This window comes from Triturus cristatus, chromosome 11 (assembly GCF_964204655.1).
Source record: "Triturus cristatus chromosome 11, aTriCri1.1, whole genome shotgun sequence".
In the NCBI taxonomy this organism is placed as follows: domain Eukaryota; kingdom Metazoa; phylum Chordata; class Amphibia; order Caudata; family Salamandridae; genus Triturus; species Triturus cristatus.
Window position 1 is genome coordinate 286,306,917 of NC_140594.1, and position 15,406 is coordinate 286,322,322.

Below are 15,406 nucleotides of genomic sequence, written 5' to 3' on the forward strand. Positions count from 1 at the left end.
TTTGCCAAGGCTTGTTTGCTTCGATCAAGTCGCCGACACCGCCGACAGCGAGAGCCTGCGTGGGACAGCTCGTGAGCCGACTCCTGGACGTCGTCGACCTTCAGGGACCACGTGGCTGCGGAGACAAGCTACCCCTCATCACCTGTTTGCACCCGACATCGCCTGGTACCCACCTGGTGCCACGCTGGTCACTGGCTAGTGACTGTGAACACTGTCCCCTCTGCTTACAGGTCTTCAACATCTCCGATCCACTCTTGGATCCACTACATCCCTTCCCGACCGACCGCCTGCAGCATCTTTGTCCCAGGCTCAACGGAACAGATAGAAGAAACCCGACGCACTTTGAGGCCTATGCACCCGCTTCCTGTGGGTGAGGTAAAGCTGGTACTCCGGTGCCCATGTGTAGTAATACATCTCTAGTGCCTGTGTTCCAAATCTTAAGTTCCTAGGTCATCCGGAAGATTCCTTTTGCAGTAACTTTGTACTTTTTACGCACCCATTGAAACCTATGGGAGCACGCGTGTGACTATTTGCTCTGCACACGCCACCCGTGGACCTCCTGGTCACTAACTGACGTTAGCTCCTTGTAGGCCCAGCGATTCTAGAGGCCCTAGGCCTTTTCCCTTTTCTGTTCGTGGTACTTATACCACTATTTTAGTATATGGTTCGAGTGGCCACCAGGGCCTATCCATATAAAGTGCAACTTCTGTGTATTCTGTGATAATCTTGTTTGACGATTTGTGCTCCTGTGCTCATAAAGAGACTAGGGGTTACTTTGAGAAATAAATACATATATATTTTGAATATATATCTGTGTGGTGTCCTTTCATTGGTATAAAAGGGGGTTACTATTGGTAAAACAGCTTGCTTAACACGCTTCACGAGTTTAGCCTCAAAGACTGCTTAGCCTACGCTACCACTAGGGCAGCTAGTCCAAAAAGGTTGACTTACAACCACACCATAAGGGTTGCTTGGCATGGTACAAGGTGGTCACTAGAACTAGTGAACAGCATATACCAGGCCAACTTCTCACAAGTAGTCTGTTCAAATTGTATTTATTCCCAACAAATAAGATAGACTGTTTGATTTTGTAAGGCTGTGGATGGAGCCACCCCAACTTTCCTCGTGCCGTGCTCTACTCAGTTTCTGTGCCCCGTTGGGCGTTCAATGGGACTGGGAAGTTTGGGAAGTGGTAAACAAAGTGCGAGGATCCGATGGGAAAAGTAATTAAGTCCGGTCGTCACCTCGCGCATGCGAACCACCCCCAGAAGAAACGGAAATAAGTGCACCTGTCCCGCTCCACACTCGAATACTGGCGGTAACGAGCCCGCCTGCTGGTCTATGCGCCAACATTCATAAAGCACCTAAGTAATTACACTTGTCATGAAATTCATATACATACAAATAAAATGCATGTGAAATACATACAGGCTTCAATCAAGTAAGAAAAAATAGAAGGCACTTAACTTGCTTCTGCAGCAGCAAAGAACATGCATTGGCATAGCCAATAGGTCTCGATTTGGGACCTTATAAGTGTTTAGCCATGCAACAGTTGATGTTGTTGCACGAAGGATATTGTGCTGCATAACTAAATACTTATAAGGCCCCAAAGGCAAGACCTATTGGCTATGCCAATGCTTGTTTTATTGTGTATTGAATTAATAAACAGGTGTTGTCCTTATCTCTAAATTCCACTGACAGTGCCACCGTGTACACTATCATTAGTGCCGGCACTGACAGTTAAGTGCTGGTGCTGAGCACCGGAAACCACTGGCTCAAACTAAGCACTTGGGCCCCCCTTGGTAATGCGTGTCTCCCGGTAGACTTGAATGCCACTCCCTCCATCTGAATACCACTTAACGACAGATATGTGCTGTTTGGGTACCACTCGGATTTGTGTGCCACGCAGTACAGTTATTAAGTTAGTACGCGTGCCAGCCGTTGGGACTGTGCGTCACTTCCTGGAGTTGTTTGGCGCTAGGTGCAGTAGGGCGTCATTCAGTACAGTTAGGGTGAGGCATATGCCTCACGGTGCATTTGCCCGCGTCTGTCTTCAGTACAAAGCATTGCTGGGCACGAGCCGAGTGTCTACGCAGCTCTTTGAAGTCCAGGCCTCAGTCCGTGATGCTTCAGCTGCAGTTTGAAAGCCACGCTAGTCTAATGCCATGTCTATAAGCAGCGCTATGACGCCCCTGCCCACAGTGGGGACCAGCAGCTGGCGCCTGTGCCCTGGCTCGGTGAGGCACTGCCTTGTGTGTGGGGGGGGAGGGGGGAGTTCAGAAGGGCCCGTTGTTAGACAGCCTTTCTCTGATGGATCATGTTTGGAGCACAGAGGAAGCAAACAATTCACCTCTCTACTTCTTTTCTGAAGATTGTTTGTTTGCGCATTCCCATCCTTCTGATGTCCGACGAGCGTCCATATGTTGAAGGATGCTTTGTTTTTTGTAGCTCAGAGAAATAAGGATGGAGTGAGAACCTGTGGGAGGGTCACTGTATATGCGTGTGTGCAGGGTCATGTGTGCGCGAGGGTCACAGGTGTGTGTGAGGGAAAGGAAGTGTGTGAGAATCAGGGATGTGCAGAAGGGCTTATGTGAGAGACAGGGATGTGTGTGTAGGACTCGGGACCTGATGATAGTTACGAGTGTGTGTGAGGCAAAATAACTATGTGAGGGAAAAGGGATATGTGTGAGTCTGGGATCTTCCTGATGGTTGAGGGCTGTGTGAGAAACAGGGATGTATGTGAGAATCAAAAGTGTCTGACGGGTAGCGGTGCATGTGAGGGAAAGGGTCTGTGTGAGATATCATGGATAGGTATGGGAGGCAGGGGTGTGCATGATGGGTGAGGGTAATGGTTTCCTAGTGTCTTTCTACCATGTAGGATGGTTTTGCTGCTAGTGAACAATAATTGTCTTTGGTACTATGCAGAATCGGATGTAAAAAATGCAACGCCTGCCCCTGTTTTCCAATATGTCCTCATTTAGGGCGACATGACCTCACATCAGCAATAATATGTTAGGTGCAGCAGAAGTCGCGGCACCACCCCCTCGCCCCACATACTTGAGCCATCTGGCGGTGTCTCAGTAATTGACATTAGATGACCCACTGGCCACACTAATTATGACATCCCAGGAAGTTGTGTCTCGTGCCCTTGGACCCAAACTAATATTTAAATCATTTTGGAAGCCATGTAAGGATATTTTCAGCCTACAGTTCTAATGCGTTGTGATTTTATTTTTCTACTGTCAGGGATCCATTTAGTGATAGATGCAATATATAGGCTTCTAATTTTCTCCAAATATTTAGAATCTGTTAAACATCGTGTCGTTTAAAGAAATTAGATTTTACCTCTTTAGAACTCTCACCCTTCATGTTTTAGTTCCCTGAATGTATACCTTAATGTGAGAAAATTGCCGGAGACTAATTTTTTTAAAATATATGTTTAACAGTAGATAAGAGGGCAGATGGCGTTTGAGACATTGACTCGGTGATGGCATATCATTTGTCTATTCATTTGCTTAGGTCTGCAATAATTGAAGGTGGCTATAGAAGAGGAGCACATTTGAAAATGTTCCTTAATAGTTTTTGTAAATATTATAAACCATTACTCCGCTTATGTCACCAGGAAATTCAATTCACTAGCTACAAGACATAGAGGTTTAAATTGAGACATTATTTCATATAGCGCGCATGCCACAGCGATTTTGTAACACATGAAACTGTATTTAAACACATGCAGTGATATTGTTTTGTGTTTCACTGTACAGCTGCTTAGAATCATGCAGGATCTGCTGACACGACTGCTTTTTGACACAGGTTTCTTGTTTAATATTGATTAAAAGTACAATTATCACTGAAAGCATCCCAAAGAGAAAGAGACAGGAAGAAGACATACGCAGAGATGGAAGAAATAGAGAGGGGAAGTGAAAGAGGACGAGAGTGAGAGGGGTGAAACAGAACCTCCGAGAAACAAGCGCGCCTCACGCTGAAAGTTTAAAAAAACAAGCATTGGCATAGCCAATAGGTCTCGCTTTTGGGACCTTCTAAGTATTTAGTTATGCAGCAAAATATCCTTGGTGCAACCACATCAACTGTTGCGTGGCTAAACACTGATAAGGTCCCAAAGGCGAGACCTATTGGCTATGCCAATGCTTGGTGTGGTTGTGGGTGCGGGTGCAGTTGTGGGTGCGGGTGAGGTTGTGGGTGTGTGTGTGGTCGTGTGTGTGTGGTTGTGTATGGTTGTGTGTGTGGTTGTGTATGGTTGTGTGTAGGTGTGGTTGTGGGTGTGGTGGTGTGTGTGTGGCTGTGTGTGTGTGGTTGTATATGTGTGATTGTGTGTAGGTGCGGTTGTGTGGAGGTGTGGTTGCGTGTGGTTGTGTGTGTGGTTGTGTGTGTATGGTTGTGTGTGGTTGGGTGTGTGGTTGTGCGTGTGGTTGTGCGTGTGGTTGTGTATGTGGTTGTGTGTGTGACAGTAATACTAAAAGCATATCAAAATAAAGGAACACAAACATCGAGTTTGTGGAAAGAGAAAGCACATTGTAAGTCAAACGGGCGCAGCAAAGCATTAACACAACATGTTCTTTGATGTTTGATGTTCTTTGAACGAGAACATCAAAGGGGCCCGCGAAAGTGATCGCGGGCAAAAGTGAAAGTGATGGCGGGCGCTTAATGAGCATGATGAGGTTTGCCATATGGTGCTTCTGCTCCTATGCGCGCGCCCGCGCTCATGCACTGTAGCTCTAGGCTGGCTATGGTAGCATTTTTTGAGCCCTCACTAAAAGTCTCGCCAGACCAGCGCATGCGCTGGGTCAGGCGAGACCTAAAAAGGCGTGCAGGCTGCAGCGGGAGAGGTGGAGGGGTGCACACGCTGGGGAGAGCTTTTTCAAAACACCTACTCGTGCTTGTGGCGCACCGCTGCGCACTCCCGCAAGCTGTATACCGCCACAAGCTCAAGTGTGTGCTTTGAAAAAGAGCTGAACAACGGCTAAAGGTCCTCCTAAGCAGCGCATGCGCGATGCGTAGGCGAGACCTAAAAAGGATGGACTTTGGTGTGTGGGACATTTATACCTAAAGGAGGAACAGTGAGGGGTGTATAGAAGGAGGGGGGCAGTCCTGCCAGGTTATGTAGTTTAAAGTTTATTGGCTGCTATATTTGGTTCAGTAAAGAAAGAGAGGCATAATACGTAGCCTGCGTTAGCTGACATAGAATCGGGACAGGTCAGATATTCCATGGTCATTGTTAGTCCTACTTCTATGTCTGGCCAGTCCTGGTTTTTGCTTCTCAAGATCTGGTCACCTTACTTTGGGCATAGCTGTCATGGATAATGCCACCTGTATATGGATGCCATACGGGACATTGACCTATAGTTTGGGCGCCATGCAGAATGCAGCATCTGTGTAGATGCCATGCAGAACGTGGCCTGTGTACGAGCGGGGTTCATAGCTGCCAAGTTTCCCAAGTCCGTGCGAGACTAGTTTTGCAAATCCATGTTTTTTTTTCTCTTACAATTCTGGGACTTGTAGTGGTAGATTTAACCCATTATAAAACGGGTGCCAATTGGACCTGCCCGACCACTCATGCCACAAGTTTGACAAGCTGTTGGACATGCCAGAGATTAGTCAACGTACAAAACATAGGACGAATCGAACCAGGGTCATATAACAAACGAAAGATCCCGATAGGCATGTGTTATATAGAACTGCCGCTTCATATCCGGTTGGAAGGCGTCAACACACACAATAGTAGTCGCATGCCGGTTCGAGCCTCCCCCCCCCCCCCCCCCCCCGTGAAATCAACAAGCGACTTTTCCACCTCACAAAATCCCCCTCCAATCGCCTCTAAACAAGGGATTTATAAGGTCCCAGACCAGTCGGAGGATAGAACGGCTCGGAGAAAGGCATGTGCTTTCTCCTCGGCCAATCAAAACGTCAAAATTCTGTGCGTCGCGCCAGGATTGGCAGACTCCAAAGCTTCATACGACGTAACCAAGCACATTAACAGTACCGCCCATTCTGACACACTTGTCGGAATGTATTCAGTCGTGGGATTGGTTCATGTTGGATCCGGAAGTGGTAAAATATACGAACATATGTAATGTCTTAAAAAATCGGTGCTAATCCTGGATATTTAGCTGAATTTGCGGACGGAATGTAGAAATAGCTGACAGGTGGTTGGTTATCTTGATGGTCTCTCTAACTGCAGTAAAATCTTTTGATTTTTGTTGCTGCACATACATTTTTTTAATTTTAGGTTCTTCCTGACCGGGGTGAGAGTGCATAATGCCACCACAGCCTTTAGATGAACTTCAGGTCCAAGAAGAGGACCTAGCCACAGGGAAGCTGCGCAGTTTGCCTGCTCTGGTGAGATATAATTTTCAGTTTCATTTCAGAATAAAACTTATTGTTTTTATACTGACGTCTCTGTCTGGACCAAACTGCCCCTGGTTCCACATAAGTATCTATTTTTTACTCACAGTTCTACGTTTTCTTAGACTTTCAGTCCCATATGTTCATAATTTACTAGTTCGAATGTTGAGGTGATACTCGCTTGTGGCTCAGTCTCAGGGCTCACGACTTAACTGTTCTGCGCGATCGTGAAGTTCTTGCCTTCATTTAATGTGCAGTAGAATGGTCGCTCATTTCATTACCCGACTTTGTGTTGATCGAGAATACGGTCTGCCCTGTCGTAGGCTTCAGTGTGGCACCTCTGCTGTGTTGGACAGAGTGTGGGCTAATGGCGTAGGATTCGGTTTTGGGATCGACATTATATCGCCAAGCTTTGGGCTCGCTGTGACACTTGTTGTGCTACCTTTGTTGTGGGGCACACTCTTAACTGAGATTGTGTTGTCGATCAATTAAAATCTTTATACGGTCAAATATATGACTATAACAATGCAAAATTAAAAACGCATGTAAAAATCCCAACAGGTCAGTATCATAAAAGTTCAGTTGGCAACATATGCGTTACTGATCTAGCAAACACAATAAATAAATACATCATGAGGCATATTTTTTTCCTTAAATTCAGCGCCTGAATCGTAAAATTCAAAACTTCACAACAAATTGTTGGAGAATCAAGGCTTTATACAACCCATATACCCTCTTGTATTTTAAAACATGTTCCACTTAGAATCGGGTGTAAAAACCGAGATCTGAATGCAAAGTGCAAAATTGCATAACGTGCTTGGTTGACTGGCTAGATACTCCATCACAAGGGCAACGTGGAAATAAAGCAAACCAGGACCTAGTAAAAGGAACAGCTCATAAAAAATGAATCGTATTGGCTCGAAACCGTGATAAATAAAACCTATATCTGGTGACTTTATCCACGTTAAGAAGGGCTCATTGCCATTACAAATTGAGAGTGGTATACATAATTGCACTGTGGCCATATCAAGAGCTTTTATAAATCTCAACCTTTCTTTGTGGGCAAAGTACGTTTTCTTTACCAGGACCTTGATGTGAGGGCTAATCTTATCTGTATCCTCAAAAAGGCTGCTCATTCCTAGGTCTCAGAGAGTAGTTTTTACATAGATAATCCTTGAAATAGCTAGCACGTTCCTTTGTTTCAAACAATCCTCCACAATTCTAAATTGGAACTCTGCTCCTGTTGACCAAATTTTGACCCATGACACAATGAGCGCCAAGCCCACCATGTCTAATATGAAACCTAACCCCAATTCACGATGGAAAATAACACTCTATGTGGATCTGGAAAGTCCTAAAAGCCTATTTCGAAATCTATTTTCTACTACCTGAAGAGACTTTACAAATGTGTCCCGACACACCAGCTCCGTATGTGCCTGCAGAGAGGTATTTGCTTTTGTATATCATGGTCAATTCTTTAGGGGGCTTATCTCCCAAGTTCTTTGTGAACCTGAAAAGTGTTTCACACACTGCCTCCATCGATTGGGACCTCTGAGTAATTAATTGATCCCAGCTCAAATTGGCTTTAAATAAAATACCCAAGTAACTAAAGTTCATTGTTTTCATTATTGGTGTTTCTCCAATGCTAAACCTTTCTGAGCGAGTACTCTTTGGGCCACAAGTTAAAATGTAAGATTTATCATTACTCTTGAGCTTCAGCCCTTGCATAAAACTATAAAATCCATCTAAAAGTGCGTGCAATCCATTTACAGTACGAGCAGAGTATCGTCCCTGTACGGGGACTGAATGCAAGCCAATTTTGGGGACGTCAGGATTCCAAGTACTTTAAAAAAGAATAAAGAGTGTTAATATAAAATAGAAAAGGGGCCAAGAAACAGACCTGTCTAACCCTGCGGGTGACATGGATAGGGGACGTCTGGTCTCCGAACTGGGAATAACGCACTCCCATGTTGGTATATTGATGGAGACCCTTTAAGACATTTAGTAAAGAAGGGTCGACACTTGCATGCCCCATAATGTCCCAGAGTTTGTCTCTGTCCACTAAGTCAAAGGCACAGAAGAGGTCTATGAAAACCATATGTATGGCACCTCTCTTGGCTTTCACATATTTACCCAAGATCAGGAAAAGATCTAATGCTTGCTCGGTGGTGGCCAAGCCTGGGTGAAACCCATATTCCACTTCTGTGAAAAAAGATTTTCTTCTGCCCAGGCTTCCAATTTCCCTAGAATCACCCTGCCAAAGATTGTCATTGACGAATCGAGCAACGAAATAGGCCTGTAATTTGAGGGGACATTTTTATCACTTTTGTTATATATGGGGACTGTAACAGAGTGTCTCCGAGACTCCATCAGCCCCCCAATTATTAAGGTCTTAAAAACATTTGTGATCAGAGTGGCCCAGAATTCTATGTTTGGTTTAAAAATCTCCTCTGGAACACCATCTGGGCCCAATGCCTTTACTGTCATGGAACGCAAGATTGCTGTTTGCACTCCTCCACCCCCTGAAATAGCTTTGCTAAATTCTACTAGGGCCATAGACATGGCAATAGAGTCAGTTAGCAATATTGGCATTATTTCGGAAATTTCTGAGTAAATACTTTTGCGAAACGAGAAACCCATTCATGCTCCACTATATGACAGTCTATCCCTGAGGGAGATTTTTGGGTGAAAAATGGCATGTTCCCAATATCCCAGAAGGCCCTATTATCTTTTAGAGAAGCAGTACGTTCCAAGTCATCCCAAGCATTAGCTCTTAATTCATCCTTTCTTTTTTCAGTAGTTTCTTTGTAATTTCTTCGAGCTACTCTCAACTCCACTGGTTCTTGTGGGATTCATTTACTTATATTTTGTAAGACTTTATACGTGTTTCTGCTTTCTGGATTAAACCATGCACGGGCAGAATGAGTCGTCCGAAGATTATCGATCAGTAAAATATCAGAGATAGATTTGCAAATCTTAGTAAAGTTGTACCGTATACTAACTGGGTTACAATTTTCTCTGAGACTATTTAAAATCTCTGCACAGTTCCCGCTAAGACTACATTTGGTTATGTTAAAATCACCTGCTAATAAAATAGAAACACTGTTGGGCTCTTTATCCATTACTTCAGAAAGAATGAGCTCCAAGTCCTCAACGACACCCACTGGTTGGGTCACATGACAATTATAATCCAAGTGTATTAAAATTGTTAAGCTCATTAGGGTAAAATATCTTCAGTAGTTGATAATAGGGATTAGAAAACAATTCCTTGACATGCGCATTCCCAACTGCAGTTGATACTAGGACTAAGAGATTGTGCTGACTACATGATGGGCAGGGGTTGGTGGCTGGTGCTGTGAGCTAATGTGTGGCATTATCTGCTAGATGACGTTGTGTGTAACTTTTGCAGGCTGCTTTAGGTGTAACTATCGTGCTAGCAGGGCATAAGTTGGGCGTGTTTGCGGGCATATAGAGTCTCCCCACCCCCATTTTTAGAAAGGTTCTCCGTTCTCTTAGCCCGGTGCTAAGAGGCGTCACAGTGTACCCCAGCACTGCAGCTGTTTGCATTTGCAAACTTTGGCTGCCTGTAACCAGGCCTCAGGTTGTTTGTAAACCTCCATCTCACTGGCAGCTTCACTTTCATCTGTGAGAGTGGCACAGTAAAGTTTATCTTTTAATGTCTTATCTGAGGAACAAACAACTTGACAAAATGATTCCTTCTATTGCGTAACGAAGTGCAAATGTAAAGCAATTTTTTAGTGCTTTGAAGCTGAATGAATAAATAATACCAGCCGGAAAGAAATATGCATTAGCAGCAAGTTAAATGTTTGAAAAAATACACCTAGCACATTTTTTACTCACCTAAACAGTTTAAACATGCACTTTCCTAGTTCCATGTATTTGTTAAAAAATGTTGTCACTTTCAGCCATTTCAAAGCTTACTCACAATTGATATGTGGAGAAATACATGTGATGTATAACATGTAAAACACCCAAAAATATTCTTTTCACATTCACTTCTGATTATTTTATCGTTTTTGTATAATAGGCCATTGACCTTTTAAGGGAGAATTTATTGTAAGGGCATGACGTTACTTCTCGTGATGTCACTTTCTACGACATCATTGTGATTTGCATCTGATAATGTGTCCCTACTATTTCCTTGGAACTTGTGGCCTGCTTGCTAGTTGCTTTTGTGTGTGACATTCTGCTAGCTTTCATTTTGTAGGGCCATTCTGCAGTCTACCATTGTGCTGGTTAATTTTGTGGATATTCTACAGGCAGACATAGTGTGAGGCATTTTGCAGGCCGACTTTGTGTTGGGGGTTTTATAGGCTGTCATTGTATGAGACTTTCTTTGTGGTGTGCGCTTTTAATGTCTTCTTTCTTGTTTGCATAGCACCCAAGCAGGAAGGCAGACCGTTTCTTTGTTCTGTATAGACCGCCACCCAAGACCAACCTTCCTGCATTGGTCGAGGAGTTTTTGGAGCGGGCCCATTTCATTGCTCAAGATCTGGACTGGCTACTAACTTTGCCTCATGACAAGTTCTGGTGCCAGGTAAGGTGTTTGTTCATTTTGCTTTGTCTTTTCACTAGATGTGGGTGATCCACTGAAAGCTCAAGCCAGGTTCCTGGCTCAGACTCAACTCAGTATCCTCTTAGAACCTGGAGCCCCAAATAAGCTGAGCCCAGCTGTGTCCTCTTCTGACCAAGCAGGTGACCATCTGCACCAGCACTGGTGGCGACCAGCTTTGAATGATCTTAGCCCCTTCATCTTATTTTCATAGCCTGCTCTCCTTTCCTCTCTCCCAATTCAATAGAAGGTTTAACAGCAATCTTTGGAAAGAGTAGATATAGAAAAGACAATTGTCATAGTGAATGCAATAAATCCCATCCCTGTTTCTGAAGCTGCACAAAGATAAATAATATGTAGGCTTGTCATTCAATTTTGCCTGAATAATTATCTAGCACCTACATTGGACAGGACTTCAACATGAGTAAATTTCATTGCAAAATATCACTGTTATAATCAACAGAGGGAGCAGTAAATACTGTGATTTAGGAAAACTAACTTTCCGATTAGTCAGAAGTACATAGAGTGCTTTTTCTGTTGCCCTGTTTAAATTGCTCAAAGCTGGCTTCGGTTGAGTTTGTCTTTCCTCTTGAACATAGTTTTTACTTCCATCTAGAATCGAAAACGTTTCCTTGATCCCTTTCCCCACAGCCCTTTATTTTGGATTAGTTTGTTAAACAGGCAGACCATGTTATGCTGTTAGGAACTGCATCAAACCACAACATAGCTCTGTGTTAACTTCTCTTTACGCCTTCAGGGAAGATAACCTGTAATCCACCTCTTGAATGCCCTTGAAGCCATTTGCAAACCCTGCTGAAATTCTTTGAGAGCACTCGCGAGTATTTTGGTATTTATACTATCTTTAAACAATGGCGTTTTCATGAGAAAGGCACTCAGCAGTTTGTAGAGTTCCTTACTGTCCCGATCCATTGTGTATTTTCCTCTCTTCAATCCATATTTTCCCTGCCTCAATCTTTTTGCCTTTCCCATCTTTCCTCTTCGTGTCTCAACTCAATCCTTTACCATACCTGCTTACTCTATCTTTTTACCTTTCTTCCAGTTTTGCCTTGCCATTTCAGCTCTATTTTCCATCCATTTTTTCACTTCGCTCTTTTTTCTCCACATTTTACTATTAAGAGCATCTTTAACTTGTCTTACTTTTTTTTTTTTTGTACCTTATTCTTTCACAGGTGATCTTTGATGAGACGCTCCAGAAGTGCTTAGACTCCTATGTGAGTTTAGCACCGCGGAGGTTCGATGAGCTGGTGGACACCCCTACATCTGTGCTGCAAATGCAGGAATGCCTACAGCGTAGTGTGTTCCTTGTCTTCCTAAGGATGTCCACCCATAAGGAGTCCAGGGTCAGTATCGGAGCAGGTTTAGAAGATCACCTAATTCAATTGAAGAAAGAGCAGCTCACTTAGGGATGAGGGGGCCACCAAGGGGCAGAGGAGTGGTTGATCCAGGAAGGATAATGGGTCAGAGGTGGCGGGGGGAGGTAGGTGGAGGGTAGCTAAAGAGTCAACCGAGGCAGGGGGCCGCTAAACTGCACATTGAGGTGGAGCAAATGTGGATAGTGGAGGAGGGACAAATCATTAGAGTGGCTAACCTGGGGTTAAGCAAATATGGGTGCTGTAGTGTAGGTTGACTTCCCAAGAAAGGAGAGTCACATAACATTAGGGAGGTGATGATGCGTTCCCATGCAATAGAGTCCCAATTTTACTTCTTGAGGGATATTTCCTGGTGCAGCAGGCTTCACAGTCTCGAGGGGATCCTTCAAAGGATTTGCAGTGACTGGTTGGGTTGAGGTGTCTATATTCAGGCTTTGCAAATGTTATTTCATTGATAAAGTCTCCTCTAAATGGAAACCTTTGTTGAATACATGTTTATTGATTGTAAGATGTACAGAACGTCACAAAGTAAATTCTTAATTGTACTCAACAAAACATGTAGTCCTAGACCAGTGAATTAAAGTAAAACAAAAAATAGCAACCTGCAACCCTTGTGGTGTTAAACTTCAGTTTATAATATCAACAAAATAAACAGAATACAGAGTGACATTTGACCTGATATAAGTTGAATAATGTTTGAAACAACCCGAACCAAGCTATATATCTGCTACAATCCTTCTTGTGAAATGCAGTCATGATTTTATTGAATGCTAAAGTTTTTTTTTTTTTTTGGAATTGTCTCTGCAAGTATTAGTTACCAATATTCAAGATGGATTCTCCAAATGCATATTAATGCATCTCATCAAACTTGTTCCAATCAGAATTAAATTCCTGAAATCAGTTCTGCAAACCACTGGTGGCAGCTCCTTTGTTCACCTTGCCCCACCTCTTCTCTCAACCTCTGCAGACTCTCAGTGCCATCCCTGTTGGACTGGGTAAAATTGCAGATCCACATGCCACTGTCCATGCTCAAACAATCCCCCTTACCCAAACTCAAGAGGTTCTCATGCAGGTATAGTGAGTGTTGGGGGTTGGATGGGAGTATCTGGAGCGGGGACGGTTACTCTTCCTGTTAATGCTCCAGGATGCCTGGATAGCAGTGTTGAATGGGGGGCAAAGACCACATGAGCGAACTCTGCAGCTTGCTTTCAGTACAAAGATGCAGCAGTGGGGGCATATAATCCCAGAAGTGTCTCCTTACAGATGTGGTCAGTACAAAAAAGGCAACAATGTTACATAGTGCTACCACAAACTACACCCCTGCTATAATGAGGTGTAAGTCAACTACAAAAGCAAGGAGTTAAAGTCTGGAGTATACAAAAAAATACAGTAATTTGCAGTTTTTTAAGGAAAAAGAGGCTTATTTATTATCAGTATTTGTGAAATGCATTGGTTTCTCACAATATTACCTAGATTCTTAGTGTTTGAGTATATGACAAAAGACATAAATCATAATTATTCGTTTTTGATGTTGATTCATATGACATAATTAACTGGAAAAGGTATTTTCATTTTCTTAAGATGGAAACAGCACAGCCAATGTGCTTTGTCTGAAACTACTTCCTCAGGGCCATTATGGTGTGGCATTAATGATGGTTACCAAGGTGCGCCATCAAAATTAGCCAGGGACGTCGTAGCAACACAGCCTGTAAGATCGGAGCTCGAGTAGAATTACCAGGGCATCCTATTATACTTTAGCCCCGGTCCTACAAGCTTTGTTGCTACAAAGACACTCGAAAATGTAAGAGTCTAATTGTAGTCCCTCATCACGTTGGACTAATGGAATAATACATCACATCAATGAGTTATTGTCTTTGTTGACTTACTTCTACATTATCTTTGTGCTTCCTTACCAGTTGTCATATCATCTATGTGGCAACCATCATTGGTGCTTCACCAAAACAGCACTGAGGAAAACACTTGTTGGCTTTGCTGTTTGCATCTTAAAAACTACTTCTCCCTGTCAATTACATCATATATATCAACATTGAAATCGAATAATTGTGATTAATGTCTTTTGTTATACACTCAAGCAATATGAATCAATGTAATATTATGAGAAACCAATGCATTTCCTAATACTGAAAATAGGCAAGTCTTTTTTTTTTCTTTTCCTTACAGAACTGCAAATGACTTTATTTTTTGTGTGCTCCAGACTTTAATAATCTGTTGCTTTTAGTTCTTTCACCCACATAAAACCAGACAGTAGCAGTTGCGGTCGGATAAGCCCTTTTAGACCTAGATGTAGATGTCTTTAGTGGCATGTTGGTCCTTAAAGGTGCAGCACTCCTTAATTGGTTACTTTTAGTGCTAGTTCAATTGGGTTATTCCTCGAGTCTCTTCCAGGCCAGGGAAGGGATCCTAGAACCTCTCAAAACCCTATTAGGGCATTTCAGCAGCCGGGGGCTCACCACAGACACTTGCATAACTGTTCTCTCTGTGGTACTTTGCAATGCAGTGATCAGTGATATTTTCATGTGTAGTCTACTCTGTCTCTGGAATGGTCCTCCACCAGGCACTGTCAATTGGGTTCTTCTTTTAGAAGACGTCTACAGCAGGAACACTTCCAGCACCCCTCTGTTGGCATCAATGCAGGGTCCTGATATAAGGTAGATCCTCAATCCCGCCAGCAGAAAGTCAGAGTTCTCAGATGATTTACTCATCTTATTGGAAAGGTGGCTATCTAGGACAGTAGCACTGGAACTCTGATGGTTCGCCATCACCCTTCAGGGTGCAGAAGTCCTGGAAAACTGACTAGGGGTTTCAGTCAATTTATTCCATATTTGAAGACAAAGATTGTGCATTTCCCTGGCATTGTTCATGGACTGGTTTGAGGAGGTTCTGCCCCTTTGTGTATTCATCTTCTGCCACAGTCTATCTTTAGGTGACAGGAGAAAGGAGAGTTGAAGCTGGGAATACTTTACTCAGAGGCCTAAAACATGGTCAGATTGTGGACAGAAGCTTTCACTCTTTACTCACCAGCCTCTTGACGGCATCAACTCCGGGTAACAAAAGAGCA

The 15,406-nt window shown here is 43.4% G+C and overlaps 1 protein-coding gene across 1 annotated transcript in view; it reads left to right on the forward strand.

The window, feature by feature from the left end:
- The first annotated feature begins 6,027 nt into the window (after nucleotides 1-6,027).
- ASCC2 (activating signal cointegrator 1 complex subunit 2) overlaps nucleotides 6,028-15,406 on the forward strand; it is a 482,405-nt gene continuing 473,026 nt past the window's right edge. The window contains exons 1-3 of the mRNA XM_085636044.1: nucleotides 6,028-6,357; nucleotides 10,763-10,921; nucleotides 12,127-12,297. Of these exons, the coding sequence (XP_085492170.1) occupies nucleotides 6,277-6,357; nucleotides 10,763-10,921; nucleotides 12,127-12,297 (411 nt within the window). The 5' untranslated portion in view covers nucleotides 6,028-6,276. The remainder of the gene's footprint in view (nucleotides 6,358-10,762; nucleotides 10,922-12,126; nucleotides 12,298-15,406) is intronic.